This window comes from Chaetodon trifascialis, chromosome 24 (assembly GCF_039877785.1).
Source record: "Chaetodon trifascialis isolate fChaTrf1 chromosome 24, fChaTrf1.hap1, whole genome shotgun sequence".
In the NCBI taxonomy this organism is placed as follows: Eukaryota; Metazoa; Chordata; class Actinopteri; order Chaetodontiformes; family Chaetodontidae; genus Chaetodon; species Chaetodon trifascialis.
Window position 1 is genome coordinate 3,938,595 of NC_092079.1, and position 20,985 is coordinate 3,959,579.

General features: G+C 42.4%; 1 protein-coding gene across 2 annotated transcripts in view; it reads left to right on the top strand.

The window, feature by feature from the left end:
• The window catches only part of LOC139327780 (E3 ubiquitin-protein ligase Midline-1-like), a 57,213-nt gene that overhangs the window by 26,031 nt on the left and 10,197 nt on the right, over positions 1 to 20,985 (top strand). For both annotated transcript variants that reach the window (XM_070957739.1, XM_070957740.1), the window contains exons 2-3: positions 5,365 to 6,158; positions 16,427 to 16,522. In XM_070957739.1, the coding sequence (XP_070813840.1) occupies positions 5,424 to 6,158; positions 16,427 to 16,522 (831 nt within the window). In that variant the 5' untranslated portion in view covers positions 5,365 to 5,423. The remainder of the gene's footprint in view (positions 1 to 5,364; positions 6,159 to 16,426; positions 16,523 to 20,985) is intronic.

A 20,985-nucleotide genomic window follows, 5' to 3' on the forward strand; every position in this document is an offset into this window, starting at 1 on the left:
AGATGGGTAGAAAGAGCTCCCATGAAAATTTTAACAGCTTAAACTGTGAGTGGAAGGGAAAGCCACAACCGTCTTGGGCCCGAAGTTAATGAAAGATTTAGAAGCGGAGCGCAGACTATTGGGGGAGTCAGGCCAAATATAAGTAGTGAGAGAGATCAGGAGTTGAAAGAGGTTTAATTTCTCAAGTGCTTCATTAGGTGCCCTCAAAGAGAGCCTGATTTGTTTTCCAAGCAGCCGGTGGGCATCCTTCAAAACCTTAAAAGTGAGGTTTCATTTCACACTGACTGAACGCTAAAGGTTATTCGCTGACATTTATGGATCAGAGACCAAGTAAAAGGTTTTGTTTCAAACTAAAAAAAAACCTATTTGAGAGGAGCATCAGGGCAATGACCTTTGTTCCTCTCAAAATAGAAATGCAATATTTTGGACTTTTGCTCCACCGCAGATCCTCTCACACACACCTGAGCATATCATATTGCACCTGTTGGACATTATTTGGTTATGTTACTGCTGTTACTACTGCTGTGTTCAGAGGTTCATAGCGCTGAAACAGATTAGCAAAAGCTAAGTGTCTTTCTCAGGTATTTTCTTTGAAATAGTGAGTGATAAAGGACAGAGAATGAATGCAAAACTTTGGTCCAACTTCAGTCGAAGTTATGCTGACGTTTTGGCTGGTTGAGTGTTTTCCCATTGGCCATTGGTTTAAAACGAATAAGCAGAATGCCGGCAAGTTGCAGGTAGCCCTCACAGTAACGATCCATTGTCATGCCATAAACCTTTCCACCTACTCCTGCTCCACCTACTCCATCCAGATGACTCTTTTTAAAGCGAGACCCCTGCAAAAGGCATCAGAAATATGCACTGGATGATACATGATATCCAAGGAAATGAAAGCTGATATGGAAAAATGCTAACCTACCACCACCTAAAAATGTTATGTATGCTTTTTTACTGCATAGTAAATGCATAAAACATACATGGGAACGGATAAATAGCATGAATCTGTTCAGTAAGAAATATCATTGCCAGCATGCTGCAGGGAAAAGCCAGAGGAACAGAGAGTGAGGAGAGAAGAGAGTGGGGGAATCTTTCACTGCTCATTCAGCTTTGTATTGCCCCCCACTGAAGAGCATCGGTACTGACGTTTCAGTGGTGCCAGCACAAACGATGAGCCTTTCACACACAGTGGCAGCTCTGACAGTCATGAAGCACAAAGTGATGGTGGGAAAAATAAACAACTTGGCTTGGATTTTACCAGTTTTCCTTTCCCCTTCTCACATTCCTCTTTTCTCTTCCAATCCCCTACCAGCAACCCCCCTCCCCAGCCTTGGACCACAGTGTCCCCTATTGCTGTGCTCCTCTTTCCTCCTCTGCCTCACTCACTCTTCCTCCTCTTCCTTCTGCTTCATGCTCTGTCACTGCAATGCACGGTTCAACAGTGTCACCTATGGTGTGCTGAGAGGCATTTCACCCTGTCTCACCTGCCAATTTGGGTTTGTGTGACTCTCTGTGTTTATGTTTGAGGCCAAATTTAGGTTCCAGTGTGTCTTTGTCAGAATGATGTGAATTTATTTGCTTTGTCCTTTACCGCCTCCAGGTCTCCCTCCCATCAACCAGTAACCTGTCAGAGCTCCATCATGTCCATCTTTGCTGGCTTTGTTAGGACCTTTTTTGTCTGTACTTTCTCTGCCTCTGCAAAATGCCGTCTTCTGTTTATGTTATTCGACTGACAACTCTGCACAGAGGTGGAGTGCATAAACTTTTCTGACTTATGCTCATGACTGCTGCATGAGATTCCTCTGGTTTTTACTACACATGGACCCTTTAATTTCTCATTTTCATAGAGAATACAGTGGAGCATCACTTTACAAGTGAAAACGGGGCGTTGCTATGTCAGCAGGGAAATTAGCTATCTAAAAATAAGACCATATTAAACCAGTTGTATATTGTGCATTTTAATACGCTGGCTTCCAAAAATCAACTTCAATCTGCATTCATTTACTTTTTTTGGCCACTTGGGGGCAATAAAACACGCTGAAATCCCAACATTGACTCCGTGGTCCAATGTGTTCGCAAACAGTTGCCTATTTACACAGACACAAAGTAACATTAGCATTCATTTGGGGTCGCGTGTCTGGCCAACCGGCAAATGGAAGTCCAATATTCACTCTCCTTCAGCTGTGTGTTTGTTTGGACCGTCTCCAGAATGAATTATCAAGCTCTTTAGCTGATTAACCTGAGGGGAACTGCAGAGTTTGGCGATAATTCTCTATATTCCCATTTAACATTCTACATAGCCATATGATCCGTCGCTTATCAAAGAATATTGATTTGTGCAGCTTAAAGGGCCAGCTTTTCAGTCCAAGCTGTGTGCGTTCAACTGAGCTACAGGTGGCAGCTAACATGCTAAGACATGCTGGAACACACCAATATAGACAGGAAACGAGACCAAGTAAGGACAGATGAAAACAATGCTAAAATTTAAAATACCCAAATGCACTCGACATATTTTTTAGACCTCAAGGATTTGAGTGAAAACTTTGGAAGAGACTTGCAAAAGGAGGAAAGGCCTAAAACTGGAGTCATGTGTTCCTGGTTGAGCGGTGGACGATGCTAACACGCACGCAAACACAGGGAACAATCTCATATCCCATATCACATATTTCAATGTCCTGCTTCCGAGATGAATTTTGGTCACTACCATATCAAACAAAGCTAATGATCTTTCAAGAAAGAGTAAAGCTGTTGCATGTTTAGGGACACGGGGGTGGTTTTACAGACAAACTGACATAGAACATCAGGACATACTGGATCCAGCGCATAGGTTTTACTCGACTGTCACTAAGCATCAGTCCTCATCGTCAATATATGTCTGGAAATACACCTGAGGGAAGCCCTTTGGTGCTTTGGCAGAAGGACAATTTGTGTGTGAATAGAGTGTGTATTGATGTACATGGGCATGCAGGGACACGCACAAGTGTAAATGCAACTGTGTGTGTGTTTGTCTCTGAGGATTTGTTGCGTTTACAGTCCCTCCAAACACAGACCCATTTCATGTCACTGGAAGCGTGTGATTACTGAATCACTTCCATCTTTTCCCACTCCATTTCTGTCCTCCTCTCCCTCCATACCCCCCCCATATTTGCTTCATCTCAAAATGTGGCTTCGCTGCTCTTATTTGGAAATAAGAGATCAAAGTCGCTCGACTCACATCGGTTTAGATTTTTGCAGTAAATGTGCAGCACTTGTTTTTCTTCTCTCTCTCCCTTTTTTTTTTTTTTCGGATGAAAGGAAACCATGCCCAGCGATAGCTCGAGAACAAATAGGAGGGATATTCTCATTGTGGTTCTCCACTCAGATGCACACAAGCCTTAAGCTCAGTAAACAGTGACATCTGCTGAAAATACCACACTGTAGGGTTTAGAGTGGATGCCTTTCCTGCCTCAGAAATGCATGATTCAATAAGCATTTTGTCTTTCTGTCACTGTCATTGTTCCAATTTGTAGAGGTTTTTACTGGAATTAACATTAATTAGAGCGATGTTCAGAGCACAATGATCAACATGATAATCTTGACTGAGTTTTTCCTTCAATACATTCATGCAAAAAACTTCTTTTTATTCTAATTATGTGTTTAATAGATCTGTTGGTGCTCGTCTTATCTATATTGTTTCCTTTGCAGTCATCCATTTCCTTCAGCTCACAATGATCTCATTCGCCTGCAGGGTTTGAGGAGGGTTTCATCTAATCTTTAAAAGTTTCTTGTGTCGTTGTGAAAGTGTTTTTTCAACAGCTGTGAAATCCACATTTGCCGCCACAAAGTAACTGACTTGTTTTACTAACAGCCCTCTGGCTAAGTTCATATACGTCGAAGGAACAAAGAAAAAGGAGTCAGATGCTCGAAGTTAACTTTTGGACAGACTGATAACACTGATTGGAAGAAATTGAGATCCTAGCCACACTTATTTATCAGCTTACTGATGCATTTATCGCTCTAAATGTCAATATAATATTTCCAGACGGGGTTTAATTAAAGAAACAGTTCCCTTTTAACATCTTCTCACCTCAGCATGGCTGTAACAACCAGGAAATCTTGTCAGATACTGTTGTTTTAGGCCAATCTTGCGAATGTATGGGTTGAAAGTTGCTGTGATTTAAGTGTCGAACTTCTCAAAAGTTCTATACTGACTGATTCTTTTGAGTTTAAAATATCCACAAAATGCAAAATAATCACATTAAAAATAAGGTGTCTTAAAAAGATTTGAAGAACATTAAAGTCTGAGCTTGAAATACAGTTAGCCCTGAACAAACACGACCCAACACTGCACAACGATTAAACACAGTCAGCAACATAATGTACCATTAAACAAGATAGTTCCTTCCCAGCAGCCACTGGTCAACTTTTATTTCATGACTCGTATTCATCGCTCACTGCTACGATTGCAAATCCACTGCAAAGAGAGCTAAGTTACGTGACTTGCCCTTGATGGTGCGTTCAACCACATGACGACGTTTGACATTTTCGAGCTTGCTGCGAAACAGCAATCTTGTTAGTCCAAGCTCGGGCTGAACTAAAGCGACGCTTGCAACCGCAGAGCCAGAAAGAGTGAGAATGATGAGAAGGGAAAAGTGGGTCAACAGCACGTCTGTAACATGTGCTGACGGCCAAACATGCATTAACTCCGCAACTAGCATTTCTTTAAGCCATAGCTCATCTTCCATTTTCTCCAGGTTGTCCATGTTTTTCTTCTTCGTATTTTCTTTCAGCACTACTTCTTATTTGCCATGTGTGTTCGATGATGAAACTTAGAAATTTAAGGTCTTACTCCATCCTCTCATTGCTGAGCCAATGGAAAGACAGAAAGATGATGGTGTGGGTGTAAGAATCGTCAGTGTGCAACTAGGTGCATGTTTGGTATATGACTTGCAAGATGTTGAATTTTGTCACTGAAGATCAAGATCAAGTTTGGTACTCTGAGCAAGTCCAAGGTACTTTTTCTGGTGTGTTTCTTTTGGAATCCATGCAGAAGTATCCCATCATCGTTGCTGGTGTTAAAGATCTAAATGTCTGATGATAGGACACTGAATTTTTTAAAGTATTCAGTTTTTGTCTCGTCTTTGAAGACATCAATTTTCCCTCATTTTAAGTTTTCACACAGACTTCAAAAAGCCAGCACTTAACACTCTGTCATTCTTTAAGTCCACTCAGTGGTCTGCTTCACTGAGATATAAGCTCTCCCAAGAAAGCAGCGAGAAGTAAGCCGTTTCACACCATTTAATCACAAATCCCTGTGCTTTCTTTCTGCTTTTTTTCCCCTCTGTCTTTGTGATTTCTTGCATCTATCTCTCTGGCTCTGGCCTACAGACAGCTGAGCGGCTCTTCTGGATTTCGCTGAGACTGCGCCTGGTCCCGCCTGGCCTCCTATGAGCAGGATGGACACTCTGGAGTCAGAGCTGACTTGCCCAATCTGCCTGGAGCTCTTTGAAGACCCACTACTGCTCCCCTGCGCCCATAGCCTGTGCTTCGGCTGCGCCCACCGCATCCTCATCTCCCACTGTGCAACCAACGAATCTGTTCAGAGCATCGGCGCCTTCCAGTGCCCCACCTGTAGATATGTCATTTCCCTGAGTCCGGAGCGTGGATTAGAAGGACTTAAGAGAAACGTGACCTTGCAGAACATTATTGATAGAGTTCAACGGGCTTCATCTTCAGCTGGGCTGCCTCTACCGCTGCCATTGCCCGCGCCCCACAGCGGCCCCAACTCTCCCGGCGAGGAAGGGAGTAACCGACTGGCTCTGGTCCCTGTCAGCGCCGCCATGTCCAGCCCAGGTACGCCTCCTGAACCGGTTCAGTGCCAGTTCTGCGAGCAGGACCCGCCGCAGGATGCCGTCAAAACTTGCGTGACGTGCGAGGTGTCGTACTGCGAGGAGTGCCTCCGGGCAACTCACCCGAACAAGAAGCCGTTCACGGGCCACCGGCTCATCGAGCCCATGCCAGACTCCCACCTCAGAGGGCTCCAGTGCCTGGAGCACGAGGAGGAGAAGGTGAACATGTACTGTGTCAGTGATGATCAGCTGATCTGCTCGCTGTGCAAACTGGTCGGAAGGCACAGAGACCACCAGGTGGCAGCACTCAGCGACCGCTATGAAAAACTCAGGGTAAGCACAGGAGTTGATTATTAATTTATTGCACTTTTTTTTAATTTTTTTAAACATGCTTCTATGTGAATATGGCTTTTGTGGAATATGTCAGATTTTTCCCAAACTGTGATCTAATTAACCTGCGGCCTCTAACGACAATTACGTCAAGGTTATGGATTTCCTCCATTATTTATCTAGCGGATATAATGAATTTTAAAACATTAATTTTATGCTGCTCTGGGATGTGAAATTTCCTATTATCCTTACCCAGGTATCTAACTCAATTATCAAGTGAGATTGTATCGTCTCATGCTGCCTTATTATCTCTGCTGAATAATTAAGCAATTAGCATAATCACTACACCATGCCAGTGTGCCAGGAGGGTATTCAGAGGCATGCATATGGAGTGAATATGTGGAGTGTCATTAGTGACAAGGCATGGTGTCTTCCATGAGGTTGCAGGTTAACAAGCGCCAATTGCCTGCTGGGTGGAGGTGCGTTTAATTGGGCATGGCTATTAGAGTGTGCTGGTAATGGCCACAGAGGCAGCCTGTGTGTGCGCGCGTGTGTGTTACACCAGAGCTCGTGTGGAAAGAAATGCTACTCGGAATGTCGACCGGATGCCGTTGTTCTAGTCATCTTGTCATCTGCCCTTGAATAATGTCACTCTTTTCTTTACGGGCTACTTCATTGTTTCGAGTTGGTGGTGTTTGGACACTTTGTGAAGTTGTCTTAGTGTTTTAACAGCTGGGTCGTACTCCACATGACTACTAAACTGATCTTAATGTATAAATTTGCTGGATTTTACAAAGTTAGAAAGTGCTTTGCAACCACTACTCCATTAATTGACAATTATTTTGATGATTAATTACACGTTTCTGTAATTTTTTTTGAAACAGAAACACCAAAGCTTATTATTTCTTCCTTCTCAAATGTGAGGATTTGCTCCTTTTCTAAATGAAATGTAAAAATGAAATTTCTTTTCTGTTGTTGGTCAGACTAAACAAGCCACTTGAAGACATCACCACGGGCTCTGAGAAATTGAGTCGAGTATCTGACAATTAATTAAATGATTGTTTTGTCGCCCAGCTGAGATGTAGGAATAACTAGCGTGGCCCCATCCATGGATATGAGCAGACACATGCTATCGGTAACTTAATGCCTTTTAAAGTAACTTTAAGAATTTTAAAATCAATGCAAAATCCACCAGGGAGCCATTGCAAGTTGGCTGGCACTGAGTAATTTATACACTCATATCTCTTGGTGCCAGTTATTTAACTCCTGACATGAGGCAGAAGCAGTTTTATTAGCGTCAATCGCGCTAATCATCCCACATACTAGTTACACATCACATATTTTCTTGCAGAACAATGGACGAGAAAATGCATCCAACTTTTCCAAAGCGTCATTTACCCAGGGAACATTTTCAGCAATACCCTCGTGCACGCTTACTTGGAAAGTGTTTACTCAGCCTCGCTAAGACTCCTCAAATGAAACGCCGTGGCGTTACTCCTACGAGAAACAGGTTTTCCAATTACCAGAAGTCTGAAACACGTGTTCAAGTGTGAAGCAGTTTGTAATATGTCCTCAGAGAGAAGGCATGCCTTTAGCAATATAATGGAAGAAACTGAAGTACCGGTTCTCTAATTCCTGAAACTTTAGAGCTCAACAGGAAAATAGCAGCTCTGTAAGAAAATTCTGCTCTCAGACTTTCAAAGAGCATAATATGTCAAGGAGTCACCTCCAAGAAAAAGAATTTGATTCCTCACGGTGATCATTATTACCATTATTCCCCTTGGATCATATTAATTTTGCATGAAGCCACTAATGCTTGGGCCCCTCTATGATTCAGGGCCCTCTGCTGGTTGGCTCCGTTTATTTTCATCATCGCAGCTAATGTGTGCATCTGTACATCCTCATTTTGCGTGTTCTAGCAAATCCAAGCAGAGGAGAATAATTAGCAGGAAAGCAATAGGTCAGTGCATCATCTAATTACCATGCCTCTCTTTCTGCCCCCTCTTTCTCCCTCCATTCATCCGGAGAGAGAACGCAGCATATCACAGGTCAGCGCACCCAGCAGTTATCATACAGGCCAATTATCTGCTGTAAAGCAAAAAAACAAAGCAGTAGCAGATTTCCCCTTGCTCTGACATGCTCTCAAGTTGCAAAACATTGTCCATGAAAGCAGATGAGACGGTACAGTACAACCATGATGCCTTCTATAACAAGCGCCACGTGACAGTCCATATGTTCGACCGCCCCTGAAGAAATCCAAGCAGAATTCATCTCAGCATTAAAGGTTGCATGAGAGGGAGTGCGTGTGAAGCACAGCTGCAAATATCATTTGATTCACCCTTTGTTTAAGTTTGACTATAAATGAACAGCCTGAGGGCTTCATGTCCACCCTGCTGGTGTGTTCTTTATTGTTTGAGTGGCTGAGCATGGCTTTGAAATAAAGCAGCTGGGGGTTAACAGCTGTGGGAGTGTGTCCATATGAACAAAGGGGAAAAAAAATAGAAGTAATCAAGACTGTAAATTCATTCTAGTGATTTCTATTTTTTCTATTTCTAGGTTATATTCTCAAACAAAACTGATTACAGAACAAGTTCTTGTTTGCAGATACTACATCTGCCGCTTGCATTCTGTCAATTTCCCAAAGCAAAGTGCACTTTTTGTTGTAGCCAAATTGAATAACAATATATTTTGATGTTTAGTGTGAGGGATTTGTCGGATAAGTGAAATTCTTGGTCAGATCACATGTTTCCATCTGTCAGAAGTCACTCTGCTTGAAGAGGACAGATGGGAGAGCAAATCACGGCTGCGTCCTGTCTTATGAGCATGCTGTCTCGCTTCCACACGAACACTTGCACACCCATGCATGCATGTCTGCACACACACACACACACACACACATTAGAGACGCTCTCTGCCCTCTGGCCTTACACGAACCTGAGGATAAACGCAAGCAGCCTCTTCTTTCAAATGTGCTCTTTCTGCCAAAAACTTCGAGGGGATCCGACCACCTGTGAAGGCCTGAAAACCCTCAGGCCGGCCAGCTGGCACATGACGTGAGTTTGATACCATCCACGGGTTAAGACCCTGTTAGCCTTGAGCCGACCTTGTAGGATCCAGGCATTAGGAAGGATTTTTGTCAAACCCTGATGATTGTTTCACTGGGGTTGAAATTGAAGCATCGTGATGCATTAGTGATGTCACTTTTTTAACTCTCCTTGCTGACAGGTTTTATTATTTTCTGATATCTGGGTTTTATCATCGCTGCACTCTGCTGTTCAGCCTGAACAGAGCCTTTGTCAAAGTCAGTTTCATTGCCATGGCTATATTAAGAAGGAAAAATACAATAACACTTAAGATAAAGACAAAGTAGACCCGAACAAAATGAATATCTCCACTTTTTCTTATCACTGACTGACTTGTTTTGCGGCTTCTTCAGCAGCGGGGAGGCTTTAAATATATCTCAGCCTTGGGCTAAATTCTGTTTTAAAGTGGAAAGCTGAGTTCCGTACATGTCAGTTCACTTGACCTTTATCCATTTCAGCAAACAGTGTTTGTCTTCTTCTTGTGCGTGTTGCAGCACACGTTGGCACACGTGGCGTGCAGTAAACCCACGCGTCACGAACAGCAGGCAAACAAATCTCGACAGAAGCGGTGAGCTCTTCAATTACGATGATGCGACATAAGTAAATGTTCACAGTTCATTTAAAAAATTCCTCAGCTAGATTAATTGAGCAGTATATATTGCTTCTTTTTTTTTTCACAAAATGTACTAAGTTGAGTTGCTTTTAATCAGAATCAGCATTCCTTTATTGATCCCCAAGGGGAAATTGTTTTTTGTAGCAGTGCTCCATAACAAAATAGAATTATAGATTAGAATAAAATTAGAAAGAAAGAACGAGAAGGAATATATATATATAAAGGCAATATAAAAAGAAACAGAATATTAATACTAAGGATATATGTAAAATATACAATATATATATACAGAAATATACCACACAATAAAATGTACAGCAATAAAACAAGTATTTTTACTATATATTATATACTGAGCAATTGGATGTGCAAATTGAGATAGAAAATATATATTAGAATTACACTATATACTGAATATTGAGTGTGCAAAATTGAATTTTAAGAGGCGAACGAGTTTTGAACCAGCGACGGGAAGAGAGCAGGAAGCTAATTATCACGGGAAACGACCCAAGTGCCATGCAATATTTATACTGAACAACACATTTGATTTTTAATTCATAGAGACAGAAAAGTTTGGGGGAACTTCACAAAAGAGGATGCACAGCACAGACCAGCAAGGCTGTTTGTCAGGTAGCCCAAATGGTTGAAACTAGAAACACCAGTGATGTTACATTCAGTCTCATTTGTCCCTGGTTTCACTCAAATATGAAGCTTTTTTATTTCATTTTGGAGTCTGACAAGTCAAAACTATTTTGGTCCTATTTTCCGGACCATTTCATGCATATCACTTTTTGCCCTGATCTGCTGGAATTGGAGATATCCCCACTCGGCACAGGGAAAAAAAAAAAGAAAACGAATATCAGATGATTGGAATAGTTTCCTTTTTACAGTGGCAGTGGTGGTGTGTCTGATAAGAGCTGTGGAGGTTATTGTGGGAACACCCATCCTTTTTCAGAGATAAAATTACCCCCGTCACAGGAAATTGACTGAGAAGGCAGCTGGAAATAGCTTTTAAAGTCCTTGGCTCTGGGTCTGAGGAGAAAGAACCTTGAGGATAAGAGATAGGCATGGCTGTGTGTGTGTGAGTGAGCGTGTGTGTGCAGCTTTAGTTCCAAATCAAAGGTTTGTTGTGTTTATGTAGTAATCCTTTTGGTTTAATCAGCTGCCCTTTAGAGTTGAAACAGCATACTTTGAGTTGTCAAGCGCCAATAAAATATGAACAGACACGAAACATAACATCTGATTCACAGCCTTACTGATAAGCACATATTTACTTTCATGTCCTCCAGCTCTCTCATTCATCTTTTATATTGTGAATACACTTATTCCCTTACTAACTCCCTTAATAAAGTCCATGCTATTATGTGGATGTTTTTCACCATTAAATCTCAGCTTTGACTTTGGGAAACTTTGTCTGACTTCCTGTGGTTTAACTCCTTCCCTTGCTGCAGTGATGGAGAGCTTCAGGGTCAGTCCACTGTGACAGGTGAGCTGGGTGTGGACCGAGGCGCTACAGCCTTGACACTGTCAATCAGAGAGGGCGGTGAAAAGTTGCTTTTTTCTCCAATAAATGGCTCATCATCATATTTTAATTCAATGGCAAGCCCCTCATTATAGCTGAGGTCGCTTAAACTTGCAAGCTGATTTTTTTTTTACTACACGGGGGGAGATATCAAACAGGTGCTCATTGAGCCATCCGACAGATATAATTAACATTAGCATTAATTTCATGTTTCTGGCCACCTGGCAAATATAAGTACCAAAATAATTCCCTGTAATTCTTGTTTGGTCCCCACCCATCCACCAATAACTTTCGATCCTGGGCAGGCACAGTCAGTTTTCGGAGCTTTTTGGCTAAAAACATCTGCCCGGATACAGAGCTGATGATAAGAGCGGTCGGAGTGAACCAAAACAGTCATTTTGCAAGCCTGAAAACCAAAACAGTTATCAAAAAGACAAACAGAAACACTACTCTGAGTCTGTGTGTGCACATTTCCTCTTTGTGTGTTGCAATGACGCATCACAACTCATACTGTAAAATCAGGTACGATGAAATCTGGCCCACTTTTCCGATAGCTGCTCCATTGTCACCCCTCAGTCTGTAATAGAAGCCTCTTCACTTGAACTAAATAAAAGCTGAGAATTTACAATGCATTGTGCAGCACTCACTGTCTATTTTCTGAATGTTCCTTTTGCTCTGGGGTCTCTTGTCTCTCAATCAAACACAGACACAATCGCACACTTTCCATCCTTTCCCAGTTTCCCTCGCCACAATATTCCCTCCTTGCTGCGTTTTGTCTGCTGGGCTTCGCTTTTGAGTCAGGGATGCTTTTCTTTTTTCTTTTTTTCCCGCAGGAGTCACCTCTGTTTCTCTCAGACTGGTACACAAACGTATTGTTTCCAATTTACGGGAGAGTTCACTGGTGGGGAAAGTGGGTGCTGAGCAAACATGCCAGCGCCCTCCATCAAATACAGAACACCCAATACAATGATGACTTAGCAAGAGGAGATAGCGGAGATGTCCGTAAAGATGGGTGAACACAGAGCAGTAAACAAATAAATGATGACTCCGATGATTAGACCTGTGTTTCCTCTCTTTCATTTCTATCTTGCTGTTAAGCCTTTGTTCTCTCTGTACTTGTCTCACTCTCTCACTGATCTCCCTCCCTCTCTCTCTGTCTCTGACACACTCACAGAGGCAACAAGGAAAAGAGTTGAATTCTGGCAGCTGGGTGAGGATTCCTGAGAACACAATCCTGCTCAGTGTCACAGTAAATCTTGAAAAGACGTAGCTCCTCTGAAGTTTTCATTTCGCTCGCCTACCTGTCTCCATCCTTGTCTGAGCGACTGTGTGTGATCCCCTTTGCACCTCCTTACATCCTTAGCTTATCAGCACTGCTTTGGGGTGATTTAGCTCACTCAGAGCCTCCACCCATCGCCACTGCTGCACACACGGAACAATGCATACACTAATGACAATGAGGTTTACACATTTAGCAAGAAATGGTAGAAAATGTCAAGAGAAAAGCAAAACAAAAGCAAAAGTGCAGAACTTTTCTTTTTAAGCTGGCAGGGAGATCTTAGGTGATGAAACATTATGCAAAGAGTGGATTCTTGTTGGGTGATATAAAGAGAAGCTGTGAGAGGATCTGAATGTGCTGCAGCAGGACAGCTTCTCACTGATTAAGAGCAGATGCTTTGGAAGGAGCCAGCTTTCCTCTGAAAAACTCCCAAAACTGGCTCCAACTCGGTTCGCTGACCGCACTTAATCAAACTAAATCTTATTTTTTGAATTCTATTTACATTTCAAGTCATTTCACCGCTCTCACTGCTTCCGCAGCTGAGCCACGGGGTGTTTTTTTTCTCCTGCCAAGTGGCCGTGACCGTCTCCGTGTGGATTAGAGACTGACCGCATTGTCATTATTAGGATTTCTTTCTCAAAACTGAGGCACGACTCCATCTATGAGGAATGTATTTCGGATATTTATATGTTTCAGTGAAAGTTTGAAGAAGTTGAAAGAAGATCCATCACATAATAAGCTACTTAACACCAGCAAATGTCTTGTTTTTGGTGACCTCCAGTGGCCTTCTGACCTTGCAGCAGTGATGTATAAGTGTACTCCAGGGCATGTCAGTGCGTTGTGACATCACTGTGGACTGTGGTTACAGATGCAACGTAGCATCACTGGGTAATGTCAGTAACTCTGCTCTTTAGCCTATTGTTAGCCTTTAAGTACAAGTTGCAAAACCGCAATGTGAAATTACAAATGCAAGTAAGCATATGCAGTAATTACACATTGGAAGGATATGAAAAAGCTGCAGCAAATCTCAAACAGAGCTGCTGGATCAGGTATGACTGTCAGTATTTTATGAACATTGACAAAATAATCATCTTGGCTATCTGTCAAGGCCAAATTACTTGTACTATTGTCATCTTTACTTTTGCTATATTGTGCACTTGAATTTATCCTCGGCACATACGCATTTGCCCACGTTTGCATTTACACATTTTTCAGATTATTCTGTATGATGGTTATGTCATCTTCATTGCAGCGTGTTACCTTTTTAAATATTTTGTCCTTCTCTCCAGCTGTGTGTTGATTCAAATGTCACCTCAGTATCCTGCAGTTTATCTCGAAAACTGCTTTCTTGTGTCAATCTGAATTCATTTTGGCCCATTTTAAATACACCAGCACCGTATTACATTATTATGTTTTATTTCTAAGCAACAGTTTAAATACTTTAAGAATACAAGTGATGGAAAATGCTTTTGCTCAAGTGTTCTACTTGAATACATTTTGAAGTACTTGCAGCTTTTACTTGTCAAACTCAAGGTTTTATGCCGGAAAAGCACACGATCAGCTCATAAAATAGTCAGTCAGTGAAACAGAGAAACTAGTGACTGGTATGGTTTCATTTCAGGAATTGTTTGAATCCCAAATTGATGGAATTATCAGAACTTATCTTCAGATTTTTATTTTTTTTTTCTGACTACTCTGTGTTGTAGACCAACAACTGCAATAGCATTATATTAAATGATGTTTTATATGTAAAATCTGCATGTAACTAATAAATATATGTACAAGAGCAAAGTACTTTCCTCTGAAATGGAGTACAGTATAAGTGCGAGTAGTATTATTTAGTACTGTACTTGAGCACATGCACTTAACTACTTTCCACCACTGGGTAGAGTTTCTGAAAGGATTTTGCATCCATGCAGTTAATCTGAATGCAGTGGCTTACTGTATATCTAAAAATTCATCAAATCACCTTGGCTTGGCCTAGTTCGTTCAGGGCAGAGATTAACCTTGCATAGGCATTGTTTTTTAGGGGAGGTGGGAAATCCCACTCTGACTGGCAGCAGGACAGGAGAGACAGAGAGAGCGATACAGGGGTCAAACAAGCAAGATGACTGAACGGTGATCAGCCTGAAGGGTTGGGCAGCTCAGCTCCAAGATATGCAGTAGTTGGCAACATGCACACTTCAGATGTGGGTTAACCCCTCCATGCCCAATTCTGAAAACGAAAAAACAACACATGCACAAACCGCGTGTTTGAAGATTGTGTGCACGCATGTGGAAATGTAAAGTTTGCATTAGAAGTGTATGCTGGTATGTAATTAGGAATATGTTTCCTGTCTTTGCATTTATGCATGCATGCATGAATTTTGCTGCACACGCCGGCCTGCACGTGATGCAGCTGCTGACTTATCGCCGGGATTCTTGTGCTCCTCGTCATCCTTCAAGTAGTTCGGTTTATTTTTATCTCTGGGGATGATGACGGCGACGGCAGCGTCAGATTCTTCTCTGAGGAGATCTTTATGCCGCTATTGCTTTTGTGTGTCATCGCCGTATTAAGGCCATCCATTAAGCCCCAAGTGCCACGAGAGCGCACACACACAAAAACACACAAATCCCACCATCTCTATTTGTGTTTACTGTTGTTTATTCAGTATTCCCTCTGGGTAACTCCTTTTTAATCCTCTGCATAACATCAGAACCTGGCTTTGTTTGCACTGCTGCTGCAAAAGTAGATAGTGAGTTGTGATGTAGCATATTCGGCTAGCTGGCCTTCTTAATTTGAAGTCGAGGAATTTGAAGCAAACCTGTGCTTTCCCAGCGAAGCTATCTTTGACATTTGCTGCTCGGCCCGTGCTGCTCCAATGCACCTTCACACCATTTTTCGAGAAACGTGGGGTATCTCAGCATTCGCAGAGTCGGAGCTCAAATTTGTCTGGAAACCAGTTTTTTTTTTAAGCGAGACAGTGGAGACATGGCATCAGAGCGGCTTAAGCACGCTTGGTTTGGCAATAATATGACGGTCCTGGAAGTAAAGGAGACAGCTTGTGCCCAGGCGGATGAAAAGCAGCGAAATCGGGGAAAAAAAAGGGGGAGGGAAGAAAAAAAAAGCAGGGAGGGGCGTTAGGGGACATAGCTGACGTGCTGTCACCTGTTTGCCGGTTCGTTAGCCGAGAGCGCTGCTGCGTGCTCTCATAGGGAAAGCTTTTGAAGCCTAATTTGCCGCTTGGCCGGGTTTGCGCATGGCTTGGCGCTCAGTGGAGTGGCTGTCCCAGTCACATCCTCTCCTAGAGTAGGATCCTCTGTCGGAGGCTTGGACGGGGCAGGATGAGGAGGCAGTACAGGGACGAGGGGTATCACCAGCGCTCGGAGGTACGTGGACCCTGAACGCACCTCTTGAAAAAGAAGAAAAGCATGCAACTCGTGGGGATGCTTGTGAAGAAGAGTTGAGGGAAAAGCATTGCTTCCCTTTGCTGTTCCTTGGTGAATCTTGGCGCTGAGGACTCAAACATTCTTGCTCATTTTATCTCGTCTTTCTAGAATGTTTTCCACTTGTTTTTGCAACTTTATTTTGTTTTGTGCTGTAACACCCGAGGTTGTCTGAAAACTTCTTCGGCTCGTCTCAGCAGAGAAACCTAAAGGGGGAAATCTGTTGCATTTTTATCCTCTTTTGATTTACGGCTCTGCCCTTCACATCTGTTTCTTTGCATTTATGTTCAAGCCATTTCTTTTTCATTTCTCACTCTCTCTGTTGTCTTTTGTCTGTGTGTGCTGTAGCAAGCCCTGGACTCCAACCTCAGCAATTTGATCAAGAGGAACAACGAGCTGGAGTCGCTTATGGGGAAACTGATCCAGACTTGTCAACACGTAGAGGTCAGTTGCAGCGGTCTAACCACTGACCTATATATTGCCTGTGACTGCCATTTTTGTTTAGAATTTACACTGTTGATCTGCAGAAGTTTAACGGCACCGAATGTTCATCCAGAGTCTTTTTATGCAGTGCAACAATTGTGCATCTCATTTTACATTTGCATTTATTTGTATCCCAATCTCCTCTGTGACTTCTGATTGAGACCAGCATCCTTCAGCTTAGCATGTGCCTAAAGGTTAGCAGGTAAACTAACACCAAATACACTGTGTGAAATAACTGTACACTTTGAAAGCATATTTTAGAGCCAAGAGGTCATTTAGTAATTTCGCAAGCAAAATAGCCAAAAATTCTTAAGAAAGTAGTCATTAGTTGGTGCAGACTTATGGTGAATTTCATGTGCAATGGTGCCAATAAATGACTAATTTCAAGTCATAATTATGCCTGCAGCACTGTCTGCTTTCACCTATGAGGTGTGAAAATAAGGACTTAAGCGACAGCTGCTTCAACATCATATTTTCCATCTTTAAAACAATCTGCTAGCATCAAGTTGAACCCTTTTTTGTCACTAACAGCTTTATTTGTGTAGAAACTGGCATGAGCACACATTGTTTTCGCAATTACTCAACATCTGGCTTTGTCGAACATGTGCATTATTAGGATAATAGCTATGTGTGTGGATGTCTGTGTGTGTTTAGCTCGACTAAAGGCAACTGTGCTAAGCCTGTCTGTTCATGTTTCGCTGGCCCACTAAGAAGCTTTAAATAAAGCAATGCCACAGGGTTAAAAGGCAGTGACATCTTAGTTTAGAAATAATGGAGAACAGCCTCTCTGCCTGGCAAGGCCTTTACAGACTGCAAGGAAAGAGGATTGTGATTTATTAAGGAGATTAATTTTTTTTTTTTTTTTGCAAAAGTGCTGTGTGCATATATTGCGAGTATGTTTTTGTGTCGCCGTCACGCAAAGACGCTTTCTGTGAGCTAAGCTGGGGGAGAAATTTTGATGATGCAGGAATTTTAAATAAGGGGAAAAAAAAAAAAAAGAAAACACCCTCTTTGATCCTTTCCTATCACAAAAGGACCAGAAAAAGGAAACACTCCACTTTAAAAATCAGAAATGAATAAATGATGCATACACAAAGGGGCAAAAAAATGCTTGACCTGTTTTTTTTTTTTTTTTTGCTTCCTCCAGTGCATTATGGTCACAGCTACACATACAGTACACACTCTGAAGCCCCAAAATAGCTTGTGGCGTGTACAGTCTTTAGGTGAGAAAAGTTAAGTAGAAGTACAAGCAGAAGATGGACCCTCACCAAAAAAAAAAAAAAAATGTGTTGAAACTGATGATCAGAAATAAACGTGTGAAGTCATACAGTCAGTAAATGAAGCTCTTTGATGCGCACATGTAGCCACCCATGAGAGGGGTGAGTGTGACAGCACTAAAAAGCAGAGGGTCACACAGGAAAAGCCCTGCACGGGCAGCTCTCTGAATATTTCAGATTATGTATTCCAAAGCTTTCTGTATAAAAACTGTATGACGCTCAGACTTTGAAAACTTTTCTGAGTTTCCATCCTGTCTATGAATTCTATCCACTGCTTCCTCCAACAGCAGGGGTAATGGTGGTGTAAACAGAGATGAATGGCTTCCTGAAAAAGACTGCAAGCTCTCACCCCCCCCTCCAATTCACTGTCTGCGCTGTGGTTTAGCTGTGCCCACAGTGTAATGCTCTTGCGCTGCGTCATGTCAAATCCCAGCATTCTTTTTCAGCTGGCCACATGTCGGCAAATAGGCTGAAGATGCTGTGATTGTTCGAGTCTGACGCCATGGAGTATTTGCACCGTCCTCTGCTCCCTTGTGCATGCTGGAAAATAGGGGACTGACTTATCATGTTCGAATCAAAGCGTAATTTGATCATCACAAATAGCCAAAGAGGGGCAATTTATAGCTGATCTGTTTCTAAAATGGAATAAATGATTATACTTGGCATGCTGCTTTGGGTAGGAAAATCAATACTTGTACAGTAGCAAAAGCCTCAGAAGTAGAAATGTCCTAAGGCCCAGTATTAGACATGCAAAATTTAACTTTTGCAGAAAGTTTGCTTCACGTGCTTTTAGAGAAGTTTAGATACCCCCGAGGACTGAGTCATTTCTGTGTGTGTTTCTGTGGCTTAATGAATCACTTAATGTCACTACCAGGGTACAATCTGTCACACTGATCACATGCTCCAGAGGGCTCTGCCCAAAGTCATCAGATGCTCTACATATTACATGGCACATGATGTACTCTGCTAACAAACTGTCTGCGTCTGTGTGTGATCGACTAGTATATCTCAATTTAACCGTTTATTCACAGAATGACTATTATGATGTTTTAGGCTACACAGTGTCGTCCTTTGGAATTCAAAAATTCACTTTCTTAGCAGAATGTGTGATTTTAGAGGCGGAGTGGCCGCATGTGCGTGTCCATGCAGCCTTGCGGGCGGTTGTTCCACTCAAAGGTCGGAGAGCGTCACCCTCATTCACGTCGAGTTCTCGAGATTAACAGTCATGAAATGTCAGCGAGAGCGAGTCAGAGCTTCAGTGGAGACTAATATCTATGTCAGCCAAGAATGAAACCCAAACTTTAATTCCAGTTCCACTTTGGTTTAATTGTGATTTAGAAGTTCTTGGAAACTAATCCCACCCATTGAAAAACGCACAGCGAATTAAGCAAAATCTGCTGCAGGCCAAAAGAGCTGACTTCCAAAAAACAGATGAACTTCAGTGCTTGTGTTTGTGGTTTATACTCAGAGAAACTTCTACCCTCAAACCCCTTGTTTAAGATCTGTATAAGTACACTAATTGGTGTACAGAACTCCACAAAGAGACAACATATATGCAAGCTTTTCACAAGTAAGCACGTTCAAATCTCAAGCTTCCCCGGAGCTGTCACAGTGATGTCGACGACACCAATTAGCAGTGTTGAAAAGACATCTGTGCTGCACAGAGTGGCTGTGGCGGTGCATGTGCATCTCAGGTGCTCGGCTTAGCATGTCTCGCGCACTGCGAGCGCTGAAACGGAGCGGCAAATCGCTGCAAAATTGTTTCTGTTGGCAACACAATCCGAGAAAACCACATAAGTGGCGTGCTGGAGAGCGAGTCCTTTCCGGCCTCGTTTGGCTCGGTGGAGCAAATGCAAATGACTCCCAGTGATGTCATTATTAAAACACCTGTCAAAGTGTGTGTGTGCGTACATTCGTGTGAAGAACTGTGCAATCTCTCGCTGGCTTGGCAACGCTCACGGCAGACTTCCTGTTCATTGCTCCCCGCGCTATCGCTTTGCCGCAGCAAGAAAACACTTTACAAGGCGGTGAAAGGGGCAGCGAGGAAGTGACTACAATGAGAAATTACACATTAAGTTCAGACCTGGAGTCTTGTAATTAGGCTTGAGCAACTTTTACAGTCTGCTCAGACTGTCATGGCTCCAACTGCGAAGTGACTCAAATCCCTCGGAGAATGGAGCTGGATTTTAAGGACCCTCATGGCAGAACAACCCTGAATGTAATCAACAGCATCAACTGCACTTTCCAGACAGATCAATGCAAACATTTTTATTAAGTTTCATTGCCAGCAGTGGGTTTCCAACAAAGCAGATGTTTGAACTCAGAGCCACAAAGCTAAATGTGTTTTTAAACAAGTTGCAGGTCTTCGTGTTCTCCACAAAGGCAGCCATTCTATATACAGTATTGATGTCTCACTTACGTATAGTCTGACAATGGCTTTGTTTCCATACTCCGTCTTAACTTGTGTTTCATCGATGTTGGCTTCACTTCCTCATTGTCTGGAGCCCCGCACACATATTAGGACTGTGCTTTTCATTAAGGAGACAAAGACAGAAATGACTATAAAGCATTCTGATCACATTATATGACTGGTTTATAAGTCAGGCGAAGTTTTATCTGCTATGCACAAACAAACATCAATTTTGTCTGCAAAATCCTCATTCAAAGACAAAAAAAGGAACTTATGTGCAGCTCCGTTGTGACGTCAGAGAGCTCAAACTCGCTGTTAAACCTCTTATGAAGAAAGTGTTCTGAAAGTCTGATAACATGGATCTAAAATGACTCACTCCGGGATCTGTGGGGGCTTTTAGATTAAAACTGGAATACATTTTGTTTAAAAGCCTAAAGTTGTGACATCTGTTTCACCATGCAGTTAGAATCCACTTCAAATTGAAATATAGTTATTATAGCACTGATTAAACAAGTTATGAAAAGATTTATAAGCAGTCTGAAGACACAACTTTTCACCAAACTTTGTCTGGTTTTTACTGAGACGTCTCCATCTTGCAATTTCAACACAAATGCGGACGTGTCTGGGCTAGCTTGACAACATGATGAATCCCAGAAGTCTGCCTGTGGCCCCTCCGGCCCGATCACCTTCGCACTTCACACAGGTCGCGAAAGACCGCAAGCTAATATTGGTCCATA